The sequence below is a fragment of the Onychostoma macrolepis genome, chromosome 19 (assembly GCF_012432095.1).
Source record: "Onychostoma macrolepis isolate SWU-2019 chromosome 19, ASM1243209v1, whole genome shotgun sequence".
Classification (NCBI taxonomy): Eukaryota; Metazoa; Chordata; class Actinopteri; order Cypriniformes; family Cyprinidae; genus Onychostoma; species Onychostoma macrolepis.
In genome coordinates, this window is record NC_081173.1 from 11,397,415 (window position 1) to 11,418,055 (window position 20,641).

Below are 20,641 nucleotides of genomic sequence, written 5' to 3' on the forward strand. Positions count from 1 at the left end.
TGATTATCCCCAAGACTTTTGGGCAAATATTCTGTGGACTGATGCAACAAAAGTTGAACTTTTTGGAAGGTGTGTGTCCCGTTACATCTGGCGTAAAACCAACACAGCATTTCATAAAAAGAACATCATACCAACAGTCAAACATGGTGGTGGTAGTGTGATGGTCTGAAGCTGCTTCAGAACCTGGATGAATTGCCATAATTGATGGAACCATGAATTCTGCACTCTATCAGAAAATCCTGAAGGAGAATGTCCGACCATCAGTTTGTGACCTCAAGCTCAAGTGCACTTGGGTTATGCAGCAGAACAATGATTCTAAACACAGCAGCAAGTCCACCTCTGAATGTCTCAAGAAAAACAAGATTAAGGTTTTGGAGTGGCCAAATCAAAGTCTGGACTTAAATCCGATTGAGATGCTGTGGCATGACCTTAAACAGTCCATTCATGCTCGAAAACCCTCCAATGTGGCTGAATTAAAACAATTCTGCAAAGAAGAGTGGGCCAAAATACCTCCACAGCGATGTGAAAGACTCAATGCCAGTTATCGCAAACGCTTGATTGTAGTTGTTGCTGCAAAGGGTGGCACAACCAGTTATTAGGTTTTTTTTTTCACACAGGGCCATGTGGGTTTGGATTTTGTTTTCCCTTCATAATAAAAACTTCATTTAAAAACTGCATGTTGTGTTTACTTGTGTTATCTTTGATTAATATTTAAATTTGTTTGATGATCTGAAACATTAAAGTGTGACAAACATGCAAAAAAAAAAAAAAATCAGGAAGGGGTCCAACACTTTTTCACACCACTGTACATATACAGTAGTAATAATCAAGTTATAATGAATAAGTGCCCAAGTTTGATCATTTCTGACCAATGATTAAACAAGTTTAAACAGAACTTTCATTCACAATAATCCACAACAGAGTTCTTGATCCTCAAAAAATGACATACTTTTCTGGAGGGTCAGGTCACCTTTAGTTGTCAGTGCTGTTCATTTTCATTGTCTGAATGAGAAGTCCTGTCCTCAGGAGATTTTTTAACAGTATTCGTGGTGATCACCAGCCTGGTGCACATCCTGCTGCGGCTGCCCCTCTGTGAGATGCTGTATCTCATTATGAAAGGCTGATATGAGTGTGCCAGCTCGCACAGACGTAAACGGATGATCCATCTAGCAACTCTGGTCTGCAAAGACAATCTAGATAATATCCAGGAGACAATATTATTATAGTCTGCTGACCATCCTCCCTCAGACTTTATTAGTGCTGCTGGCTATCTCTTGAACTGGACTTGCTCCCTTCCCCAAATTAATATGCTTTGTTTGAGATGAATGCTTATTGTGTATGATCCAAAGACAAAACCATTCTGGTCCTGATCAAAACTCAATTTGTGACTACAATGCTGTGTTATTTAGTCTAAAACAAAATGTGTCATAATACAGTAGGCTATCATATATCAGTATAAATGCCAAAAGTACATCACAAGATGCTTAATGTATGGTTTCAGTATAACACACTGCAGATTGTATTGTACTGTAAACTCATGATAAATATCAGTCAGTAACAGTTTTGAATTATGCGCATGTTAAATCCATCAAATATGAAATAACCAATAATAGTAATATTTATGTTTTTAATAAAAATCATTTTCTAGAAAAAATATTTTTAGACATTTTGATCTGATGCATTTAATACATTTGTGTACTTGGTAATGATGCTTGTGCCTTGTGGACAGAGAGCCGCAGTACCGCCTTTAACACAGAGAGGGCGCTGTACTCTACGACAAAGGACAGAAACATAAAGATCTGTAAAATGTGTATCTACTCATTCTGTTTTACAAGACAGGTGTTGAGGTGCTCTTCCTTTACCTGCTTCATAGGCCTGTGATGTAGTTAACATACCTTATACATGGCCCGCATTCAAAATAAAATTCTAATTATTCAAAATAATTGCATTGCCATTTTATGTGTCATCATGTCCTTTACAAATGAAGAAATTATTTTTGTTACACTTAACAGATTATAATTAATTCAGCTAAAAGTTGTCACTTTTGCAGTCTTATATGCTTTGAGTGTGTTGTAGAATCCCTGCTGAAATCTTAAACTGGTTGTCTGGTTTTAGCTGGTCTTCCAACATGATCTTGGTTTAAGCTGATCACACTGGTCTTCCAACTGGTCTTCAAAACTAATTCCGGAAATGTCGGGAAGTTTTATTTTAATTTGAATAAAATGAAAATTAAAAGACTTTCAAATCACATGAGCCAATATTTTATTCACAATAGAACATAGATAACATAACATAATGTTTAAACTGAGAAATTTGACAATTTTATGCACAAAATGAGCTAATTTCAAATTTGATGCCTGCTACAGGTCTCAAAATAGTTGAGACGGGGCATGTTTACCATGGTATAGCATCTGCTCTTCTTTTCAAAACAGTTTGAAGACATCTGGGGTCTCATTTATAAAACTCTCCGTAGATTTCATCCTAAAAGTGTACGTACGCTGAAAAGGTAGATTTTGCGTACGCGTGAATTTTTTCAGATTTATAAAACCATGCGTATGCCAGAACCTGCGCAAAAATCCCTTTATAAATCCCAGTCAGGGGAAGATTGTGTGTATGTGCATCTCCACCCCGATTCCTCCCAGAAATCACCATATATGGAGCTTACAACGCCTAGTTTTACTATGCATAACCTCATCTGCATATCATTTCCATGCATATTCCCATCCACGTGACACGTGTTTAACACCGTCAAAGTCAGTCACGAAATCTATTCCCATGTGTCACCAGGGCCAGCGAGGAATGGGTAGGGGCACGAGCTTGCCCACCGGAAGGTGACGAGGAGTCGATGACACGGCACAGACTGAGTAACTGCAACGCACCTGAGGACATCACGAGACATACTGGGCCACCAGTACCAAGCTTGGAGGAGTGAGAGGGTCTGTTGGCTGCCTGGATGTCTAGAGCCTGGTACACAATGAACTGAGCCCAGAAGGGATTGCCGTTGTGATGTAGGAACAAATTTTTTCCCTTCTGGGCCTCCCAGCGGAGCGGGTTCGGTGAGAGTGGCGGCTCTGATCTCCTCGATGTTCCAGATGATGGGGCTTACTATGAGGGCTGGAGGGAGAATCGGTTCGGGATCCGAGGGAGTATCGAGGGAATGAAGTCGAGATAGGGCGTCAGCTTTGCAGTTGTGATTTCCTGGGCGATAGGTGATGGAGAAATTGAACAGGGTGAAAAACAGAGCCCAGCGGGCTTGGCGAGGGTTGAGCCTCTTGGCTTCATGGAGATACTGAAGGTTTTTGTGGTCTGTAATGATAGTGAATGGGTGATTGGCTCCCTCCGGCCAGTGCCGCCACTCTTCCAAAGCCAGCTTGAGGGCAAGCAACTCACGATTTCCGATGTCATAATTTTGCTCCGCTGGGGTCAGTTTCCTGGAGTAGTAAGCGCAAGGCTGGATGCGTGGAGGCTCACCGAATAGCTGGGACAGCATGGCTCCAACTCCAGTGGTAGAGGCGTTCACTTCCACCACAAATGGAACATGGGGATCTGGATGACGAAGGATGGGAGCCGTGCTGAAGGTGGTCTTGAGTTCTTTGAAGGCTTTGTGGGCACTGGTGTTCCAGGACAGGGACTTGGGCTTTCCTCAGAGCATGGATGTCAATGGGGCAGTATGCAGTCTGAAATCTTTGATGAAGCGTTGATAGAAATTAGCAAATCCCGGGAATCTCTGAAGCTCCTTTACAGACTGGGGAATTGGCCACTCCGTGATGGCAGTCACCTTCCCCTGGTCCATCTGAATTCCCTCCTGGCCAATGATGTAGCCGAGGAACTGCACAGTGGGGCGATGGAATTCATACTTCTCCAGCTTTAGGTACAGATGGTACTGACGGAGCCTCTGAAGGACCTGCTTAAAGTGGTGGTGATGGTCGGCCAGATTCCGGGAGTAGATGAGTATATCATCGATGTAGACAATCACGAAGAAATGGATGGCACAGTCCCATGGCTGATGAGGTGGAAGCTGGGTGGCTGCCTGCTTGCTGAAGACATCCTGGAACGCCACATAATCAGATGGGACGGAGGGAGTCACACTGGGCTCTGTACTCTCGATTTGCGTGGAGGCGACCTGGATGTCAAATTTGGACTCGTCTGACCATAGAACACTTTTCCACTTTGAAACAGTCTATTTTAAATGAGCCTTGACCCACAGGACATGAAGGCGCTTCTATACCATATTCACATAAAGTCGTGGGAAGTCGTTAAAGGGAAATCGTGGCTTAATGGTTAGAGTGTCTCAGGTCCGGCAGGAATTGTAGGTGGTGGGAGTGAATGTACAGCGCTCTGTCCACCTCAGTACCACGACTGAGGTGCCCATGAGCAAGGCACCGAACCCCCAACTGCTCCCCGGGCACCACAGCATAAATGGCTCCAGGTGTGTGTTCACGATGTGTGTGTGTTCACTGCTGTGCATGTGCACTTTGGATGGGTTAAATGCAGAGCACAAATTCCGAGTATGGGTAACCATACTTGGCCATATGTCATGTCACTTTCATGTGGCTTCCTTTTTGCATGATAGAACTTTAGTTGGCATCTGCAGATGGCACGGCGGATTGTATTTACCGACAGTGGTTTCTGGAAGTATTCCTGGGCCCATTTAGTAATGTCAATGACAGAATCATGCCGATGAGTGATGCAGTGTCGTCTGAGGGCCCGAAGGCCACGGGCATCCAACAAAGGTCTTCGGCCTTGTCCCTTACGCACAGAGATTTCTCCAGTTTCTCTGAATCTTTTGATAATGTTATGCACTGTAGATGATGAGATTTGCAAAGCCTTTGCAATTTGACGTCGAGGAACGTTGTTTTTAAAGTATTCCACAATCTTTTTATGCATTCTTTCACAGATTGGAGAGCCTCTGTCCATCTTTATTTCTGAGAGACTCTGCCTCTCTAAGACATCCCTTTTATAGTTAATCGCGTTACAGACCTGATGTGAGTTAACTTAATTAGTTGCTAGATGTTCTCCCAGCTGAATCTTTTCAAAATTTCTTGCTTTTTCAGCCCTTTGTTGCCCCCATGCCAACTTTTTTGAGACTTGTAGCAGGCATCAAATTTGAAATGAGCTCATTTAGTGGATAAAAGTGTAAAATTTCTCAGTTTAAACATTTGTTATGTTATCTATGTTCTATTGTTAATAAAATAATGGCTCATGTGATTTGAAAGTCTTTCAGTTTTCATTTTATTCAAATTTAAAAAAACGTCCCAACATTTCCAGAATTCAGGTTGTATACACACACACACACACACACATATATATCCATATATAAACCCAACCTGTTTCAGATCTGTTTCAAAAACATTAAACATTGTGTTCTCCAAAAGAAGCATTTTTTTCTCTCTTTTGTTGTGTCTGTGTCCCTCTTGGGGAGAGAATCTACATAATTTATTATCCTGTGCAATTATGAATTGCATTAAGACAAACCAAATACAGTGTTTGAATATTATTCAGAATACTAAAACAGGTAAACTAATCAATGACAAATTATGTATAAACTCACCAGCCCTAAAGACTGCCCAGCCTCTGAGGGAATATCCGGGGCACATTCCTTCAGTCTGCACACAAACACATGTGTGATCAGGACAGTAGTGACAGCAGGCAAAGCTCCTCTCGTCTGGAATATATTCAGAAGTGCCATGACCTAACCGAGGACTTAAACTAGACTGGAAATTGTTCAAATGGGGAATTCGGGTGAGTTACTGAGACAACCATAATAAATCTTCATGCACCCTTAATGAATTTAAATCTGTGTTTGTGAATGACAGATCATTTTCATTCTGTTTGTAATACTGACAAAGCCATAATTAATAATTGTACTCAATATGCATTTGTCTCTTAAATACACAGTCTGTTTCACATGTCGTAAAGTGTGTGGTTTATAGAAGGTCTGTTTATGGTTGTACCAAACAAACAACAGGCTGTAAGATGTATTACTTAGAACATCATATTTTAAATTTATGATCACTGTAGATTCTCCCTCATCAGCACTGTCACAAACTGTCTTCTTTTCCCAAAAGTCTAACCATTATCTTTTGAGTTTGCTGTGCCGAGTGTACAGAGTGTGTAATGATTAACTGAGGTGATATGTCTCTGCAGCCCAAACCCTGTCCTCAGTGGATCAGCGGAGCCTTTGTGTTTGCTGTGAAATGATGTCCACCCACACTGCTCTGCTCCACTTCTAATCTTTCCTTCAGCTTTCACAGACCTTTCCAGAGCACAGCAGCAAAATATCTGTAATGTTTGTCAGCACAGCCATGTCAAAATACGACCCTTGTCTTCTCTCCAAGTCTTTACTCAGTGTTTATGTTGTTGAGAGGCTGTAAATTCATAGACTGACAGTACATTCAGCACAGAGTTCTTGGCTCCATTTGGTATCCCATCAGCTCTCTCTCTCCATCCTCAGGGGTGTGTTGTGGCAATCTGGAGGAGCAGAAGGGGCTGATGAAGATGGGCCTTAGTATGGTGTTAGTAGGGCATGTGAACTTCCTGCTGAGTGCTTTGGTCCATGGTGTGGTGCTGAGACACTTCAGCCTCCAGCGGGGACAGGCCATGGAAAGCGCTATCTCGAACGTCATCGCCCTGGCAACGGGCCTGCTGGTGAGGCACGACATATTCATGTAAAGTGGGCAATTAGCTGATCAACCAGAGGAATATTTGAAGAGTTCAGATGCAAAAGCCTCTAAGTGCTGTTTGAAATTTTCTTCTAAAATGAGCATTTTTATTAGGCTCCTAGATTCAGTAATTTGACTTTTATGGCAAGAAACAGGCTTTTTTCATTGCCATTAAAGTGAAAATTTAAAATGGCACTTAGGCTTTTGCTTCTGAACTCTTCATTTTGTCTTATTTCTTGCATACTGCAAGACAATCTATTTATTTTACATAGCAGAGTAACCACAGCTGTTGTTCGTCTACAATGAACATTTTCTACTAATGTTTGACAACCAGAAGGTTTCCAAATCCAAATGCTTTTTATCTTTTAAAACCCTCACTGGAAAAAAAGAATCTGTAAAATTTACAGTAAAAAAGACTGGCAGTTGTGGTTGCCAGAATTGTACTGTAAAAATTATGGTAGCAACATTTTAGATCTTACAGATTTGACTTAAATTTACATTTACAAACCGTATTTCATTAACTGATGTAATTTTAATATACCAACCTATTGAAATACTGAAATCTGTTTAATACCTTTGTAATACACTGATAACCACCAAAAGCAGGTGATGATGAGAAAGTCACTTGATGAACCAAAGCTCATCACAAACAGCTTTTCCACAAGCTGAGAAAGAAAATACTAACATATACATTACCGCGGGAACCCCCTGGCGTGAAGCCCAAGAAAAATGGGGGGGCTGGGGGTGCGGTGTTAAAAATAAATAAATGAAAATTTTGTAACAAAAAATAAATAAAACTAATTTTATTAATTTGTATATTCTTTAAAATTAATAGAAAAAAGAAGCCTAAGCAACAGTATAACATGAATTAAGTTGAATCAAATTGTGAAAGTCGTTTCAACTTAATTGGGGGGTTGGATTCTCATGCCAAGCATGGACAAAGTAAAAAAAACAAAAAAAACAATTTGGACGTATTACAGAGTATTTGTGTGCCAAAAATCTTACTTCCAGGTTCGTACATGTTTCGGAGAGTTTTATTTTTCGATCGTGGCTCTTCATGACGTAAACGAGGGTGAAACTCCTTATATGGGCATTTCTCCCGGAAGAACGCGCCCGTGCAGGCATCGACCAGACCGAGAGCGCGCCCATCAACTCATTTCATCACTGCACGCCACGGGACTCGCTGGAGAACAATGTCTCTAAAGAAGTGTGTTTTTGGTTGTGAGCGAAAGATAACCTTGTTCAGCTTCCCGAAGAACCCAGCATTACATAAACAGTGGATGCATTTTGTTTTTCCAGGGCAACAATGGAGTTTCTCAAGTGTGTTTATTGACGAACGTTTTATAAACAAGGCCCAGTTTGACGCTGGATTTGCACATCGTTTGATACCGAAAGATGGAGCAGTCCCAGCTATAAAAGATCCTGGTCATGATTCAGAACTGCAGACAGTAAGGCTGGCTGCACACTAGAGGATTTTAAGGCTGATTTTAAGCCCGATTTGCACCCCCGAACGATTGGGGGGTGTGGCTTTCACGGCTTGTCGTAAGCAATTTTTTGTCCAAAAATCCTCTGTGTGGTGTCATTACGATTATTTACCTGCTCCCGGAGACTGAGCGTTGCTGAAGTCAAATTGTAAATATCAAACATGTTTGAGATCACGTGAGATCACGTGTCACTGTGAAATCGTTCCTAATCATCAAGTGTGTGGTCTCGCGGTCTGGTTGAATTGTCTAGTGTGTGCGTTCAGAGGATTATAGGCTAAAACTCGGTCGAACTGTCTTCATGTCTGTGGTCTCCTATGGTTTTAAAATTCGTTAAGATTTGAAAATCGTCCAGTGTAGGCATCCAATGTTTGTGTTTTGTTGGCGATTGGCAATCAAGTGCTGGTCACTCTTTAGCTCCGCCCACGGCGCGCCTCCAGGAGCTCTGCTTTTTTGAGAGAATCGTAAAGCTGTATCTTTCTTTTATAAATATAAAACTAAAGACTTTTTGGAGATATGAACAATGCAATACTATATAGGTACTCAAGATTAACATGAGATTGGATGAAACAGTGTGTGTTATGCCCCCTTTAAAACTGACTTAGGAAGTCGTTTGTTGCCATGACTTTTTGATCAAATTATTACCTGTAACATGTGCCGTACCCAAATCAAGAATTAACGACCATTTCAACAGCCATTGCAGATACAGCAGAGAAAGATTGAGAGCAACCAATCTTGCATTCTCGCATCTGCGGCACTTATTTTGATCTATAACATTAGATCTTTCCTATTCTTGGAACAAAATTAATGCTTAAGGTTGATTCAGTAATACTCTTAATGAAAAAAAAAAAAAAAATCCCACAACATCAGCAATACTACAAGGACAAAGAAGCTTATATTAAAGGGGTCATATGTTGCGTTTTCTTTTCTCTTTGGAGTGTTACAAGCTGTTTGTGCATAGATAAGATCCCTGAAGATGTAAAGACTAAAGTCTCAAAACCAAAGAGATATTCTTTATAAAAGTTAAGACTCTGCCACGCCCCCCCTAAAACAGCTAATTTAAACACGCCCCCTCATGACTAGGTCACGGTGTGGGAAGATTTGCATAACATCGCCCAAATGTATACTCAATGAAAGAAGGCGGAACTATTAGCTGTAGTATTGTTGCTGCCGCCGGCGCCATGTCCTGGAGACGCCGTGTTTCGTTGTGAAAGTACTTTGATTGGGCTTCCAAAAGAGAACAAAACTAGAAATCAGTTGTTAAGTTGTATTTACAACACTGTTCCAGAACAGTTCAACCCAAATATTAGAGTGTGTGCAGCGCATTTTACGTTCAGAGGATTATAGGCTAAAACTCGGTCAAACTGTCTTCATGTCTGTGGTCTCCTATGGTTTTAAAATTCGTTAAGATTTGAAAATCGTCCAGTGTAGGCATCCAATGTTTGTGTTTTGTTGGCGATTGGCAATCAAGTGCTGGTCACTCTTTAGCTCCGCCCACGGCGCCTCCAGGAGCTCTGCTTTTTGAGAGAATCGTAAAGCTGTATCTTTCTTTTATAAATATAAAACTAAAGACTTTTGGAGATATGAACAATGCAATACTATATAGGTACTCAAGATTAACATGAGATTGGATGAAACAGTGTGTGTTATGCCCCTTTAAAACTGACTTAGGAAGTCGTTTGTTGCCATGACTTTTGATCAAATTATTACCTGTAACATGTGCCGTACCCAAATCAAGAATTAACGACCATTTCAACAGCCATTGCAGATACAGCAGAGAAAGATTGAGAGCAACCAATCTTGCATTCTCGCATCTCATGCACTTATTTTGATCTATAACATTAGATCTTTCCTATTCTTGGAACAAAATTAATGCTTAAGGTTGATTCAGTAATACTCTTAATGAAAAAAAAAAAATCCCACAACATCAGCAATACTACAAGGACAAAGAAGCTTATATTAAAGGGGTCATATGTTGCGTTTTCCTTTCTCTTTGGAGTGTTACAAGCTGTTTGTGCATAGATAAGATCCCTGAAGATGTAAAGACTAAAGTCTCAAAACCAAAGAGATATTCTTTATAAAAGTTAAGACTCTGCCACGCCCCCCCTAAAACAGCTAATTTAAACACGCCCCCTCATGACTAGGTCACGGTGTGGGAAGATTTGCATAACATCGCCCAAATGTATACTCAATGAAAGAAGGCGGAACTATTAGCTGTAGTATTGTTGCTGCCGCCGGCGCCATGTCCTGGAGACGCCGTGTTTCGTTGTGAAAGTACTTTGATTGGGCTTCCAAAAGAGAACAAAACTAGAAATCAGTTGTTAAGTTGTATTTACAACACTGTTCCAGAACAGTTCAACCCAAATATTAGAGTGTGTGCAGCGCATTTTACGTTCAGACTATTTTCTGAACCTGGAAGAGTAGCCTACAATGCTGGCTTGCACAAAGGCTGTTTCTATAAAGTGGGGCAATTCCAACTTTGCAAGGACAGTCTGAGGCTTCTGATTCACAGCCTGTAAGTATGTTTCTGCTACTGACGATTCAAACACGAGTTTTGAGCAGTGTAGTAGTGCTTGTTGTTTCTCCGATCACAAATGCAGACATGGTAATTAACGCGTAAAAAGACAGTATAAGTCATTATAATCAGTAATTATGTCCCCACTGAATGCAACAAATGCCTCGTTTACTTATAAATAAATAAGGTATTTTCCCTCTTTTACAACAAATCCTATAGTTTGTGTTTCATTGTTTTATTTATTTTATTTTTGAATGAAAACACAGCAACAATAAAGACAAACTCGCTTAGGCTATATTAAACGAAAAAATGAAACTTATAGTGTCTCGCTTCATTCTCGTCACGTGACCAACCCCCCCCCCCCTTTATTTCTCAGCCCCTGCTCAAAATACGTTCCTGCTGCTATGAACATATATAGAAGGTTCACAGTGTCACACAAAAATTAAACACCATCATGACAAAACACAGGATACTGAAATAATGCAATAAACATTAATTTAACATTAATTTAATATTAGATGTAACATGCAACCAATAATGAACATAACTTGTAAGAAAAAACTAAGAAACATAACTATTTCAACGAAAAAGAAACATCAACTGTGAACAGGGAATTCTGGGAATATCAATTAATGGTTTTTCCCCTGTAAATTACATGAAATGTGCATGTTTTTTTATACAGTTTTTCACCGTATATAGTAAAGGAACTTACCATTAACCAATTAATAGGTTTTCACAACCATTACTTCTTTTTATGAAATACGTTACTTGAAATATATGCTTGTGCTATTTGTTTTTTAAGAAATTCGATTTGTTTGCATTTCATGTTTTTTAGAACAATGGCATTAATGCATTTTGAAATGTGGCTATTTTATTCATATGTGTGCATTCAAATATTTTTGGGGCCAAGAATAAATTGGATTAATGTGTTATGTTTATCCATAGGGTGTCATTATTGGGATATTGACTATTGTTCTGTCCAAAAACAGGAAGAACAGGGGGCTGGTAAGTAAAAATTTCTAGTAAACAAATTATTTTTAACTGTAATTTAAATTTTGTAAATAAACCCACACACAAAATATGAGAGGTTTCTTGGCCTTCATCAGTTAAGAATTACAAGAGATTGTAATGCTTAACAGATAAAGGCCAAGAAACCTCTCATATCTCAGGTCATATTTCACTTCACAATCAAAAAAAAAAAAGAAGCATATTATTATTTTTATTATTATTATTACTATTATATATATATATATATAATATATACAGTGAGGAAAATAAGTATTTGAACACCCTACTATTTTGCAAGTTCTCCCACTTAGAAATCACGGAGGGTCTGAAATTGTCATTGTAGGTGCATGTCCACTGTGAGAGACATAATCTAAAAAAAAAATCCAGAAATCACAATGTATGATTTTTAACTATTTATTTGTATGATACAGCTGCAAATAAGTATTTGAACACCTGTCTATCAGCTAGAATTCTGACCCTCAAAGACCTGTTAGTCTGCCTTTAAAATGTCCACCTCCACTCCATTTATTATCCTAAATTAGATGCACCTGTTTGAGGTCGTTAGCTGCATAAAGACACCTGTCCACCCCATACAATCAGTAAGAATCCAACTACTAACATGGCCAAGACCAAAGAGCTGTCCAAAGACACTAGAGACAAAATTGTACACCTCCACAAGGCTGGAAAGGGCTACGGGAAACTGCCAAGCAGCTTGTTGAAAAAGGTCCACTGTTGGAGCAATCATTAGAAAATGGAAGAAGCTAAACATGACTGTCAATCTCCTCGGACTGGGGCTCCATGCAAGATCTCACCGTGGGGTCTCAATGATCCTAAGAAAGGTGAGAAATCAGCCCAGAACTACACTGGAGGAGCTGGTCAATGACCTGAAAAGAGCTGGGACCACCGTTTCCAAGGTTACTGTTGGTAATACACTAAGACGTCATGGTTTGAAATCATGCATGGCACGGAAGGTTCCCCTGCTTAAACCAGCACATGTCCAGGCCTGACTTAAGTTTGCCAATGACCATTTGGATGATCCAGAGGAGTCATGGGAGAAAGTCATGTGGTCAGATGAGACCAAAATAGAACTTTTGGTCATAATTCCACTAAACGTGTTTGGAGGAAGAAGAATGATGAGTACCATCCCAAGAACACCATCCCTACTGTGAAGCATGGGGGTGGTAGCGTCATGCTTTGGGGGTGTTTTTCTGCACATGGGACAGGGCGACTGCACTGTATTAAGGAGAGGATGACCGGGGCCATGTATTGCGAGATTTTGGGGAACAACCTCCTTCCCTCAGTTAGAGCATTGAAGATGGGTCGAGGCTGGGTCTTCCAACATGACAATGACCCGAAGCACACAGCCAGGATAACCAAGGAGTGGCTCTGTAAGAAGCATATCAAGGTTCTGGCGTGGCCTAGCCAGTCTCCAGACCTAAACCCAATAGAGAATCTTTGGAGGGAGCTCAAACTCCGTGTTTCTCAGCGACAGGCCAGAAACCTGACTGATCTAGAGAAGATCTGTGTGGAGGAGTGGGCCAAAATCCCTCCTGCAGTGTGTGCAAACCTGGTGAAAAACTACAGGAAACGTTTGACCTCTGTAATTGCAAACAAAGGCTACTGTACCCAGGGCCGGATTATCCATACACGGGATTGGGCGAGTGCCCTGGGGCACCAGCCAATAGGGGGGCACCAAGTGATTACGATAATGACAAGACCTTTAAAATATTTTTTCATGTTTTATTTATATTATTTAGCTGGAAGCGATACAGATACATAGAAAACGAACAGTTAATGATACAATATACAGAGAGAATATCAAATATATGCAAGCATATAAAGAATTACGATTGGGTCAGGTCACAGTGTATTTGCCCCCTCCCCCCCAGTCAGAGTCGAGCATATTTGGTGGATAGGCAGCATCGACTTGGCGGTTGTGCGAAACGTAAATTTAAAAAAAAAAAAAGAGAGAAAATATCACGACACATAGCCAGGGCTATACAGTGCGACTATCAAAAATATTTAGGAGCACCTGTGCGACTAACCCAATCAGCATAGACTATTTGTGTTTGCGCTGAGAGGAGCTTCAAAGCTTTCTGCTTGCGTGTTTGTGCAGCGTTGAGTAATGTATCGCAGACATATGTTGATTCCTTGAATGCAATGTTAATCAGAATCCACTCACTGCTCAAAATACTTTTGTTCATTGCTGAGTTATGCAAGCTCACAAATCCTCTCGTTATAACAAACAAAGTGTAGACAGTGTAAATAAGAGATTCGTTGTGCAGTGTAGAGCGCTTCATTGATTATAATGGAGCTTTGTGAGATTGCGATGAACTGAAGTGAGTAACAGCTTTTAAAGATTATTAAAGGAGTTTGTAAATGTGATATTAAATTAATACAACAGCTCAATAAACAATAAGTTATATAAAGTGATGTACATTCTATGACTTTTAACAGTATTGCCTGATTTTGCTCTATTTAGTCAAGCAACATATAGTTTCAAACAGTCACAGCCGAGCCACTGCTCATCTCCATTCAAACACAGCGGTGTTTCATTTATGAATGAACCTGCATTTTTAAATGAATCTAGTGAGTCAGTGATTCAATTACCCACTCATAAAGACAGTCGCTTGCTTCGTTCCTGAATGAATCAGCTGTTCAAACGAATCAATTGAATGAATGATTCAGTGAAAAAATCAGTGACTTACCGCCACCTGCTGGCAGTTTCATTTTTATGTTTAAAGCGTTCTTTCAGTTATTTAAATAATTTCAATCAAACAATAGTTCTATATTCAAAATTTTATATTTAAAACATTAATCTCACAACATTGTTATGAATTTAAAACATCCATGCCACCTCTGAGCCTCTGTAAATGTCTGTAAATTTACCTACATGCCACTTTTGTGTTCTTCTGTGCCACCTTTGTAGTGGAAACTAATTTTGTTATATGATTTCTTTTGATTAGTAACTTATTCTTCTTATTCTATTTTTTTTTTATTCGAAATTTTGGAAAAATATAATTTTTTTAATTTGACAATGACATAGCCTACCTTTAATAAAATTAAGGGGAAAAAGTGGCATTACAAAAAAAAATGTTTTTTGGGGGGGGCACTTCAAATGTGGTCACCCTAGGGCACTACACTGTGTTAATCCGGGCCTGACTGTACCAAATATTAACATTGATTTTCTCAGGTGTTCAAATACTTATTTGCAGCTGTATCATACAAATAAATAGTTAAAAAATCATACATTGTGATTTCTGGATTTTTTTTTTTAGATTATGTCTCTCACAGTGGACATGCACCTACGATGACAATTTCAGACCCCTCCATGATTTCTAAGTGGGAGAACTTGCAAAATAGCAGGGTGATCAAATACTTATTTTCCTCACTGTATATATATATATAGACGCACACACACACACACACACACACACACATATTTAAACAAAATATTTTAATACTATACTGCTACTACAACTATTATTATTCTTAAATATAATATTAATTATAAAATATTATTTGTCCTAAAAGTAAGCTTCAGTTTATGTAAAGTATAATTTTGTATTTTATGAAATTCTGCTCTTTTTTTCATGAACATTATATTATAATAGCATAGACCTGTGCTTTATAAAAGCTGGATTTGTATTAAATGCAAATTTCATCCTATGTTGGTCCACCATGGTTGCTCAAATACCTGAGGAACTTCAAAAAGTTTCTTTCAAGAATCAAAGAGAACAAGCCCATGAAAGTGCTGTCATTGATTTATGTGTTTGTGAATTCTCTGTCAGTTTTCTCCGTTCGTTTTTCTCTCTCTTGCGTCTTTCTGCCTCAGTGGCACACACCTGCTTCCTCTCTCATTCATCAGGGCTTGTGTCGAGCTCGCTAACGTTTGATCACTGGCTTGTCAGAGAGCTTGCATGTGCCTTCACAGCTCAGAATTTACAAAACCCCTGTGATACAGAGAAGCCTGCAAGGACAAATCCTTTGCCTGGCACTTGAGCTGATTGTTCTCTGCTAATATTGCTAAACCAGCTCTCTTTTATTGTAGATCTGGTCACTGTTTGTGTCAAGTGCTGTAGCTGTTCTAGTGGCTGCCGCTTCAGTCATTGGACTGATGGTGTCCTTGATAAAGACCATCATTCATGGCGACAAGAGATTACTCGCTTACTGTGGCTATAGTGATGGCAGGAGTCACCTAACCATCGCCAATGACTGTCCTTTTGACCCCACGCGTATTTTTGTAAGTACCAAAGGAGAAATGAGAGAAAATAGTGTATGACTACTGAAAAATAATATGTACATTTCAAATAAGTTTCTGGTTCACCAGTAATTGTCTATAAGGGCTCTGCAGTAGAACTAATTTACCTCAGTCAAGATTATATAAAACAAAAATACAATAATACAGGCTATTAACTTCAAACTAAAGCTTGAATTCAGGGTTGAATTTATGGATGAAAAAAGCTTTTTCAATGTATAAAGTAGGCCTACTATATCACATAATTTTCACAACTCACAAATTTCAAAACTGTTTTATGATGTTTTTGCCTACTGAAAGTTTGGTTGGAAAGTTATTTTGTCAGCTGAACAATTGCTGTGTTGGTAAATTATAGTACAAATCCATTAAATGTACTGTACTTCTGACCCTCACAGTGTTGTTTTCATTCTTGCCAAAAATTAAATATGGTACTACACCTTGACTAAGGTCTATATTCTCTATTCACTAAGTTGTCGTCAGCCTGAAAAAGATTCAAGACTCTTGGTGTAATGCACAGTTGGTTTGGTATGAGAATGTGATTATAAACTGTGTCTTAATATCGAAACTTCAATATTAACTTTTTTAATGGCTAAATTGCGGTTTATTGGAATTGCCAGAGCTGTCAGTATTAAACTGGAGCTTTTCTGATGCAATATTCTTCCACTGGATTTCATCATATTGTGCTCATTAACTTAAAATAAAAAATGTGCACATTTGTAAAAAAAAACAAAAAAACATTTTCTTCTGTCACAATCCCCATTTTTATTCAAGCTGTTTAAAGGAGCACATTGGACCAGATCATTTTGTTCACAATGTGAGTCTTTACTCATTAAAAGTGCACTTAGTAATTTCTTCCTCATTAAAAAGTTTTACACAGAGAGAAATTAATAGTACTGTGAATGTTCAAAATGTTTTAGCCGACATTCATATCAGTAGCCTAATTGGGGCCAAGATCACATGATCAGCCAAAAAATGACTTGTTTTATCTCAGTAACCCCACCATTATTGGACATTAGTGGAATAAACTAATTATGGAAAACTGTAAATAACCTGTTTCAGTGGCACTGGTAGCTGTAAGCTTTTGCTTTTGCTTTTGCATGATGCTGCATTCACACATCAAGGTGACTTTTATATGGGTCAGTTTACAACATAAAATAAAATACTTTATGATGTGTAGATAGGTGACTATAATGTACAGTATTATTTACAAAAAGAAGCTAAGATTGTTTTAGTTTTGTAGAAGGTGATGTAATGCTACAGTGTTAGCACTGGATGGTGATAAAAATCTAGTACTTCTTTATTTCATTATTATATTTGCTCATTATGTTAATTATTATATTTGCTCATTATGTCAAAATGTTTTAACTATTTAAAACTGACATTAAAATGTATTTGGAAACAATATCTAAAAGTAAAAACTTACAATACAAAGCAATATGTGATAGTTTAGGATGTAGCACTTTACAAAAAGGTAACAATGTTATTTAACATTAGTTAATGCATTACATTACTAGTAATGAGTAATACATCTGTTACAGCATTTGTTAATCTTTAACATTAGTTAATAAAAATATAACTGTTCATTGTTAGCTCATGTTCGCTCACGTCCATTACATAATGCACCCTTTTCAAAGACTGTGATGACATTTTAACAGTCAATCATACAACCCGAATTCCAGAAATGTTGGGACGTTTTTTAAAATTTGAATAAAATGAAAACTAAAAGACTTTCAAATCACGTGAGCCAATATTTTATTCACAATAGAACATAGAGAACATAACAAAAAACATTTAAAAGAACCTGCTACAGGTCTCAAACAAGTTGGCACAGGGGCAACTAAGGGCGGAAAAAGCAAGACATTTTGAAAAGATTCAGCTGGGAGAACATCTAGCAACTAATTAAGTTCATTGACATCAGGTCTGTAACATGAATAGCTATAAAAGGGATGTCTTAGAGAGGCAGAGTCTCTCAGCAGTAAAGATGGGCAGAGGCTCTCCAATCTGTGAAAGAGTGTGTAAAAAGATTGTGGAGTACTTTAAAAACAACGTTCCTCAACGTCAAATTGCAAAGGCTTTGCAAATCTCATCATGTACAGTGTATAACATCATCAAAAGATTCAGAGAAACTGGAGAAATCTCTGTGCGCAAGGGACACGGCCGAAGATCTTTGTTGGATGCTTGTAGTCTTCGGCCCCTCAGACGGCACTGCATCACTTATCAGCATGATTCTGTCATTGACATTACTAAATGGGCCCAGGAATACTTCCAGAAACCACTGTCGGTAAACACAATCATGTGTTACATGCAAAAAGGAAGCCATATGTGAACATGGTCCAGAAGCCCCAATGTGTCCTGTGAGCCAAGGCTCATTTAAAATGTTTCAAAGTGGAAAAGTGCTCTATGGTCAGACGAGTCCAAATTTGACATTCTTGTTGGAAATCATGCCATGTCCTCCGGGCTAAAGAGGAGGGAGACCTTCCAGCGTGTTATCAGCGTTCAGTTCAAAAGCCAGCATCTCTGATGGTATGGGGGTGCATAAGTGCATACGGTACGGGCAGCTTGCATGTTTTGGAAGGCACTATGAATGCTGAAAGGTATATAAAGGTTTTAGAGCAACATATGCTCCCCTCCAGACCACATCTATTTCAGGGAAGGCCTTGTGTATTTCAGCAGGACAATGCAAAACCACATACTGCAGCTATTACAACAGCATGGCTTCGTAGTAGAAGAGTCCGGATGCTGAATTGGCCTGCCTGCAGTCCAGATCTTTCACCTATTGAGAACATTTGGTGCATCATTAAATGAAAAATACGTCAAAGATGACCACGAACTCTTCAGCAGCTGGAAATCAGGCAAGAATGGGACCAAATTCCAACACCAAAACTCCAGAAACTCATAACCTCGATGCCCAGACGTCTTCAAACTGTTTTGAAAAGAAGAGGAGATGCTATACCATGGTAAACATGCCCCCATCCCAACTATTTTGAGACCTGTAGCAGGCATTAAATTTGAAAGCTCGTTTTGTGCATAAAATTGTAGATTTTCTCAGTTTAAACATTTGTTATGTTATCTATGTTCTACTGTGAATAAAATATTGGTTCTTGTGATTTGAAATTCTTTTAGTTTTCATTTTATTCAAATGTAAAAAAACACCCCAACATTTCTGGAATTCGGGTTGTAATTCTATTCATGTTTTTTTTTTTTTTTTTTAATTATTATTATTTGATGTTTAACACAAACATGATTTTTTATTTTATTTTATAGGGCAAATGAAAATGCCAACAAAATAAAATAAAATAATAAAATACATTTGTTATAATTCCTGCTCACCTATACCATCTAATGATGATTTCTGCTTCTGAGAACACAGGAAATGTGAAAAGGCTCCAGATTATCTTTTATTTTAATAATGTATTACTAAATGTTGAAATTAACATTAACTAAGATTAAGAAATGCTTCGGAGGTATTTTTCATTGTTAGTTTATGTTAACCTATGTAGTTAGGAACCTTGTAGTGTTACCAAGAGGCTACAATGTATTTCTATTTTTCTTTTTTTTTTTCTTATATACCCCTGACATATTTGGTTATACTCTTGTTGTTTGTACAAAACAAAACAAAACAAAACAAAACAAGGTATAATGAAGGCTACAGAAATGCTGGGGATGCTAAATTGATCTGGGACAAACTGTAAACAGTAAAAAAGTGCACTGGTCACGATCACCCAGTGTATTCAGTATATATGCAATAAATGAAAGCTCTCTATATTTCTCTCTCTCTCTTTCTCAGAGCACCACGATAGTCCTGTGGGTCCCACTGATACTAATGAGTGCAGTGGAGATGGTGTTCTCATGCCGCTTATTTAAGGTCTCCATCTCCTACCTCGGTCTGCCCTGGTGCCTCTGCAAACAACATTTACAAGATGAGAGCAGATTGGTATGTGCTGGCCGGCTCTGCACTGATACTCAAGGGAGCTCAGATTTGCACTAATAAAAATAATCAGCACTTTGGCGTAGGTGGACTCATCCTGTGAGTCTTCAGTTGCACATCTGACAGCTCATGCGGTCCTCCTAATAGATGCTTGAGAGAGTACTAACTAACACGTGTGTGACTGACTCACGGTGCCCTGTGTGTGAGAGAGAGGGTGTGTTCGGTGACTCATACTGCAGTCATACTGTACTCTAAAGCGGCATCACTGTGCTTCATTTCAGATGAAAACCCCGAGAGCGGCTGAGCCCTGCTCACCCCAGTCCCGTCGTTGCCAAGGAGACGAGGAACAGAAGCTGTCCGTTATTAGACCCCCAGAGCGGCACAGGCCACCGCTCCGCTCCGTGTCCTCCGGTCAGTACCGCCAGCTTCCCTCCGCATCCCCGTTCAGCCGCGCGGCGCTGGAGAGGTCCAGTATCTGGATCTGATTATGGACTGGACCGTGGTTCTGGCATCATTCAGGGATCAAATGCATTTTAAACCCTTCTGAAGGAATGTTACATTGGTGCTTGTACAGGTCGGATCTGTTTTGTCACTCATGTATCATCACTTTGTGTTAATACACTAAACATACATATTTAAAAACTTTTATGCTGTCTAGAGAAAGTGTGCTTATGTCAGGTTTTAAATACATTGGCGGCAAAATTTCCACAAAATCTTAAAACAATTTAGGCTAATAAACGTATTAAATAATGTAGCCTATGTTTATTAAACTGTATCATTAGCGAATAT

At 39.0% G+C, this 20,641-nt stretch overlaps 1 protein-coding gene across 1 annotated transcript; it reads left to right on the top strand.

Moving 5' to 3' along the window:
* Positions 1 to 5,600: 5,600 nt before the first annotated feature.
* tmem54b (transmembrane protein 54b) lies at positions 5,601 to 20,492 on the top strand. Its single transcript, XM_058753415.1, has 6 exons — positions 5,601 to 5,742; positions 6,455 to 6,648; positions 11,604 to 11,663; positions 15,718 to 15,909; positions 19,712 to 19,858; positions 20,134 to 20,492. Exons 1-6 carry the CDS (start codon positions 5,730 to 5,732, stop codon positions 20,335 to 20,337), a joined length of 810 nt encoding a protein of 269 aa, XP_058609398.1. The 5' UTR covers positions 5,601 to 5,729; the 3' UTR covers positions 20,338 to 20,492.
* Positions 20,493 to 20,641: the final 149 nt, after the last annotated feature.